The sequence below is a fragment of the Babylonia areolata genome, chromosome 13 (genome assembly GCF_041734735.1).
Source record: "Babylonia areolata isolate BAREFJ2019XMU chromosome 13, ASM4173473v1, whole genome shotgun sequence".
Classification (NCBI taxonomy): domain Eukaryota; kingdom Metazoa; phylum Mollusca; class Gastropoda; order Neogastropoda; family Buccinidae; genus Babylonia; species Babylonia areolata.
In genome coordinates, this window is record NC_134888.1 from 22,804,349 (window position 1) to 22,811,697 (window position 7,349).

The 7,349-nt window shown below is 41.0% G+C and overlaps 1 protein-coding gene across 1 annotated transcript in view; it reads right to left on the reverse strand.

Moving 5' to 3' along the window:
• The window catches only part of LOC143288882 (uncharacterized), a 195,399-nt gene extending 188,459 nt beyond the window's left edge, over nucleotides 1-6,940 (reverse strand). Inside the window, exon 1 of the mRNA XM_076597543.1 lies at nucleotides 6,770-6,940. Coding sequence (XP_076453658.1) covers nucleotides 6,770-6,934 — 165 coding nt within the window. The 5' untranslated portion in view covers nucleotides 6,935-6,940. The remainder of the gene's footprint in view (nucleotides 1-6,769) is intronic.
• Between the last annotated feature and the right edge of the window lie 409 nt (nucleotides 6,941-7,349).

The window sequence follows — 7,349 nt, forward strand, 5'->3', positions numbered from 1 at the left end:
ATCAGGTTTTTGATTACAGACTTGACGATGGGTTTGTTGCCTGAGTGCACCACACGTGTCTTGAATACGAAGATAGCTTAACCTTCAAGGTAAACTGTACCCGTGGGGACCCTACCATGTCATGGGTAGATAACTTGCCTCAAGGCAAAATAAATTTTGAATTGAATACGGCCCACAGGCGCGCCGAAAACCAGAGGTCGAAGTTTGGGGAATCTTGGGCGAGAATGCAGCAGCGCTTTAGCCATTCGATAACCGCGTCCGTCTCAAAATTGTCCTCAAGAAATAACGCTTTTGTTGTTGGTTTTTGTTTGTTTGATTTTTTTCCCGTTCCTCCTTCTCTCGCTTCCTGTAAGTGTCTTCTCTTCTCTTCTCTTCCTCCCTCTTCTTCCCTCCGTCCCCGTTTCATTTTCCTTCTCTCGTTTCACGATTTCTATCATCTTGATCCGTTTTACTTTTTTTTCTTTTCTTTTTTTCTTTTTTCCTTTTCGAGATTGTTCTCCTATCTTACCACTGTATCCTGCTACTCGATGAAGTCTGCGGACGTTTTAAATTCTATATCTTTCTGATATTGCAGTATGATGGTATATTAATAACTGCGCTGGTTTTGTTTTACCTGGGTGAGAGCGTTGCGTATTATGATTATTACTATGATTATCATGATTATCATCATGATCATCGTCATCATCATCATTATTATTAATATTATTATTATTATTATTATTGTTATTTGAACTCGATGTTATTGAAACTCGAACTCGAACCGCTAAACACTCGCTCCCCTAGTTAAGGCCATCATCACTAAGCCACCGGTCCACTTTCCGACTGTCGACAAGACTATGTGATTGTCTGACGACCTTTAAAAAACATATTACTCTCTCTCTCTCTCTCTCTCTCTCTCTCTCTCTCTCTCTCTCTCTCTCTCTCTCTCTCTCTCTGTATTACTCATGTTGTTTTCAGTGGCTTGTGAAACCTTTCTCCCTTTTCTGTATACAACCATCTCTCTGTCTGTTTCTCTCTGTCTGTATGTGTGTATGTCTCTCTGTCTCTGTCTGTCTCTCTGTCTCTCTGTCTCTCTCTGTTTCTCTGTCTGTCTCTGTCTCTCTGTCTCTCTCTCTCTTTCTCCTTCTTTAGCATAAACACGAAGTTCTACATCCTTCATGTAAGTCAGATGATATGCATGATATGCATTACTTTTTTGTAGTTATGTGTCCTGCTACTAGTATAGGGGTCTTAGAGAAGTGCTCATTCCAAGAAAATACTTCGGTGATCCATTGTGCGTGTCGGTGGAGATGTTTGTATGAAGAGATAACAAGAGACTTATCACTATATTTATATAAAGCATTAAAATAAAGACGAGCGGTTGCTTTTAGTTGGTTACTTATGTACATAATGAGGTGTTTGTTTGTTTGTTTTTTTGCACATGATTACGATTGTAACATAGGCCGATTTCTTTAGGTCCGTTCAGAATGGGCCGATGGTCTTCTGAATTTTCTCTCTCTATCTGTCTCTGTGTCTCTGTCTCTCTCTCTCTCCCTCTCTTTCTCCTCTCTCTCCCTCTCTCTCTCTCCCTCTCTCACCCTTTCTCCCTCTCTCTCTCCCTCCCTCTCTCTCTCCCTCTCTCTTTCTCTCTCTCCACCCTCTCTCTCTCCCTCTCTCTCTCCCTCCTCTCTCTCTCCTTCACACACACACAAAGGTATTTTCAGTTCGGGATACCATTGACAAATGAATTACGTTCTCTTCTTTTCAAAGGTGGTCAATGCCTTTTGAATGAAAATATTCACACCTGCATTCCCTTTGTCTCTCTATCTCTCTGTCTATCTGTCTCTGTCTCTGCCTCTATTTTTTTTTCTCTCTCTCTGTCACTCTCTCTGTGTCTCTCTGTCTCTGTCTCTCTCTGTCTCTCTTTCTCTCTCCCGATTTCCATAAATTTCCCTACCTACTTTTCTCTGATTAAAACTTTTATTTGAAATACCATGAAATTCGAAAAAAAAAAAAAAAAAAAATCGCCCGATCTAAGGGTATCGCTCACAACAGGCAGAGTGTTTTCCCGGAGTAGTTCTTTAGTATCGTCCGCCGTTAACAAAGTGTTCTGGAATCGACGACCTAAGGAAAAGGTCAATGGTACCATACATTGTGCTTAGTTAAAAGTCACTGTGAAACGGGATTGGTGGGTCAAAGATACACACACAATAAAAAAACAAACAAACAAACAACAAAAAACACGAAACAAAACAAAACAAAACAAACACACAAACAAAAAACAGCAACAAAAAAAAAGAGGAAAAAAACTGAGAAAACAAAACAAGACGAAAACATATCAACAACTACAAACGTTAGTGAAATACACACACACACACACACACACACACACACACACACACACACACACGTACGCACGCACACACACACGCATGCTTGCGCGCGCCCACACACGCACAGGCACGCACGCGCGCGCAGACAGAGAGAGAGAGAGAAATCAATCTAAACTGTGACTTTTCGCAAAGTTTTAGAATAGTGTAAAAAAAAAAATAAATAAATAAAAAGTGATTAAAAGTCAGACTAACATTTTGAAAGTTTCATGGATAATTTGAAGAGCAAGTAGAATCCATAAAGATAAATTGTTCGGAAAAAAAAAGTGTGAGAGAAAGTGTTGTCTGTTTACCTGCCTGTCTCTCTCTCCCTCTCTCTCTTGCTTTCTCTGCCTCTCTCATTAATATCAAACACACACACACACACACACACACACACACACACACACGCACGCACGCACGCACGCACAGGCATAAACTTCTTTAGCTTATGTGAGGTTCACACACAATCGCTTTACTCGGCGCGTCCACGTATGCGCATGCACACACACATATACAAGTACACATGCGCATATATATATATATATATATATATATATATATATATATATATATCTGTGTGTGTGTGTGTGTGTGTGTGTGTGTGTGTGTGTGTGTGTACGCTCACATACACACACACACCCGCGCGCACGCAAACACACACACTTGTAGGATCAACTCCCGCAAAATTAATACATGGCTGCGTTAGTGTGGCTACACTCGCACATAGTTCCAACGATCCAAAAGCTTACACAATTCTACCCACTACACACACACACACACACACACACACACACACACACACAACACCTCCCAGCACACACGTACGTACGCACTGATACACGTACTGCCACAGGTTTGCCGCAAGAGGGGTAGGAAATGATCTCCGAGGCCATGAGCGCGCGTATATACCAGTACGTCCAGCATGTTGTCTAAGCTACTGTACTTGGGGAAGGCCCAGAGAGACTCTGTTCCATTCTGAAGAAATCTAGGCATCGTTTTTTTGTTTTGTTTTTGTTTTGTTTTTTCGTTTTGTTTTTTTTCGAAATGACGCCACTGTTCGTTTGATTAGTAACGAATTGCGGATATCGTGCTCAACCTTTCGGATTATACTGACGGCCACCTTCCTCTTTGTGCCATTCTTTCTGTGAGACGATCGATGGAGTAATGGTTTCTTGTACGTGTGTGTGTGTGTGTGTGTGTGTTTTAGGTACTGTTTTCACTTTTTCAAAGATTTTCTGATCTTTCCACCTTCTGGATGCTGCTACTGTCTGTATTTTTCTTTTCTTCTTTTTTTGGGGGTATCTTCTTTTTTGGGGGGGATATATTTTTTCTTCTTTTTCTTCTTCTTTAAGGTATCATATTATATATCGACTTCTAATATTGAATTGTTGTTGTTCAAAGATCAGTTGTGAAATAAGCACGTCTTTTTTTCTCCACATATCTGCTCCTGTTAGTTTTCGATTAGAGTTACTCATGGTATCTGAAGCTGATCAGACTGGAGGCGATGTGTCAGTTCGTTTTGTTTGGGAGAGTTCAGACTGCGGTCGACTTGGTTCGTTTACTGATGACATCGACTGGGTGTTATTGGTCTTTTGTGATGCTGTTAAAATGTGTGTTTGCATGCACTCTTTCTTGAGGGGGGCAAAGGCCCTCTGTTCATGAATAAGTTACATCCGTATTTCACTCTCCGTGTCCTCTCCCCCTACCCACCTCTCTCTCTGTGTCCCTGTCTCTGTCTCTCTCTCTTTCTCTCTATTTATCTGTCTACCTCTCCTTCCATCTCTCTCTCTCTCACACACACACTCTCTCTCTCTCTCACACACACACACACACACACACACACACGTTCATTCTACCCTGTGTTTGTCTTGTTGGCTCGTTCACTTTTCGATCTCTCTCTCTCTCTCTCTCTCTCTCTCTCTCTCTGTAACTTTTCGATCTCTTTGTCTCTCTCTCTCTCTCTCCATCTTTCTGTCTGTGTGACCTTTCGATCTCTTTGTCTCTCTCTCTATCTTTCTGTCTGTGTCTGTCTGCCTGTCTCTCTACTCGTTCTCTTTCTCCCGTTCTGTCTCTCTCTGTCTCTGTCTTTAAGTCTCTCTCTCTCTTTCTCTCTTTCTCTCTCTTTGTCTTTCTCTCTAAGTGTCTCTCTTCCTTTCTTTGTATACACATCTCTCTCTTTCTCTCTCTCTTTTTCACTCTTTCTTTCTTTCGTTTTTTTTCTCTCTCTCTCTCCTCTCTCTCCCTTCTTTCTCTCTCTTTCACTCACCCCCCCCTCTCTCTCTCTTTGTCTTTCGTTCGTTCGACCAGTGTCTGTCCCCATTTTCATATACTACCGTAACATAACTCTTCTTCTTTTTTCTTCTCATTATTAACAGTTTCACATGGTGGTTCCACTGAATTTGGTCTTTTATTGTTTGAAAACCAAGCTTTTATCACGATTCTGTGTGTCGTGACTGCTTTAAAATAAAACAAAAACTGATGGGTGACCCTTTTTTTTCGCTCGGCTGGGTTTGTAACCAACATGATTAACACATGGTAAAGAGTGGTAACTCTCTCCATTCACGGTACACAACTTCATGTCAGTGCTGCTCACGCTACCGATTCAGCTAGCACACAGGTAAATAAAAGGCACACTGGAACAAACCCAGACTTCCTCAAAAAAAAAAAAAAAAAAAAAAAAAAGAAAGCGCCGGGCCTGTCCTTATACCGATCATTTGACATGTGCACACAGCAGCAAAGACAGAAGAAATGTGCGAACACAAATAGCTTTCATTCAAGACTGGCATAGCCTCTTTAATCCTGAACAAGCCACACAGAACACATGGACAATACAGAACAAACACATGGTTGCCTCGGTGGTTTTTCAATTGGACATTAACAAATAATGAGGTCAGGAGAAGAAATGATTAACAAATAGTAAAGAGTAGTAAAACTCTCTCCATTCACAAGGTACACAACTTCAAGTCAGTGCTGCTTACCTGCCGATTCAGCTTGCACACAGATAAATAAAATGAACATTGGAACAAACCCAGACACTTCATCAAAAAAAAAACCCACACATTTCTTCTGTCTTTGCTGCTATGTGCACATGTCAAATCGTCGGTATAAGGACAGGCCCGGCGCTTCCTTTTTTGAGGAAGTGTCTGGGTTTGTTCCAATGTACCTTTTGTTTACCTGTGTGCTAGCTGAATCGGTAGCGTAAGCAGCACTGACTTGAAGTTGTGTACCTTGTGAATGGAGAGAGTTACCACTCTTTACTATTTGTTAAACATTTCATCTCCTGGCCTCATTGTTTGTCAATTTATAACCAACATGATTTGAATTTGAGGACACAAACAGCACTCCTCTGCAAACCCTGCTACTACTTCTACTACTGCTGCTACTACTACAACTACTGCTACTACTACTACTACTACTACTTCTGCTGCTGCTGCTAATACCACCACCATCACCATTACGTCCACCAAGTACCAGGCATCAACAACAGGACATCTTCAACTTTTTAAAGTGATATGCATTTGCTGGAAACGTATCCACCCCCGTTCGTATTATCTGTGAATGTCAACAGCTGTAAATCTTTCTTCTTCTTCTTTTGTAATTTTATTTTTACTTTTATTATTTACAAAATCTGCATTTCCATCGGCTTCCATTGAAAACGTTTATACACGCACACACATATGTATGAGAATATATATATATATATATATATATGACAAGCAATTTACGTTTGAAATAGTTTAATCAGGAGCTCATTGGCTCTCTCTTGTTGTTTTTTTTAATATACATTTTTACTAGCAAAGTGTCATATTGTGTTTTAGTTTTATTCACATTTTTGTGAGAGATTGGGGTGGGGGTGATGCAAATTAATTCAGGGAGATGGAAATAAGAGGAACAGGGAGGAAAAGTAGTGATGGCATGGTTTGTTTCTTTTGTTTGTTTTTTTGTTTGTTTGTTTGTTTTTTTTGTTGTTTTTTTTTGTTTTGTTTTTGTTTGGGGGTGGGGGGGGGGGTGTTTGAGATGGGGAACTCAAAACGTTTTGTTTTTTTTTAATTCAAGGATTAAGATTTTAGGAATGGCCCATTCTTCGAATCTGTCCTTGCAATAGAAAGGGGAGAAAGAAAGAAGGAAAAAAAATCAGAAAGAAGTGCTGCAGAAGGAATGTGGTAAAGAACACACACACACACACACACACACACTGACAGATGGATAAGAGAGAGAGAGGGGAGGGGAAGAGAAATATGTCATCAGTATCGACAACCTGATAACTGGGTGGGGAAGAGGAGTGGGGTAGATTTTCGTTCTGAAAATCATCACGATTGTGGATAGACGTTACACAACAGAAGGAACGGTCTCAAAACGTACAACAACAACAACAACAAATAACATGAAATAAAATAGACCGAAATAAAAATTCTCACCTCAGACGACGGTGCCTCTACCGTCGCAGCAGCAGCAGAAGCAGAAGAGCTGACACAGGCCAGAAGCGGAAGAAGCATCAGAAGGGACACCACGCCGACTCTCTGGCGACCCATGCCGACATCCCCCGTCGTCGTCGTTGTCGAAAACATCATCCCGCAGTACATCCCCCTCATCCCCCTCATGGGCCTAGAGTGGAAACCAACCCCACAAGAAAACGTCTTGGCTAGGAATCATAGGTCTCCGGTAGTATTACTATCACAAAGAAAAGGAGAGATAGACAGACAGACAGACAGACAGAGAGAGAAACAGAGAGAGATAGAGATAGACAGACAGACAGGTAGAGAGAGAAACAGAGACAGAGAGAGAAAGAGCGAGAGAGAGAGAGAGAGGGCGGTTCAAGGAAGTCTGTATTCAAAACGGCAACAAGAACAGCAGCAGCAACAAGAACAATAACAATGATGATTAATGAAGTCTATTTTAAAAATACGCAGCAGCAACAACAACAACAATGGTTTTTAAGTTACAAGAAAACAGTTCTACTTCAAAAACAAACGTTACCACCACCACCAACAACAACAG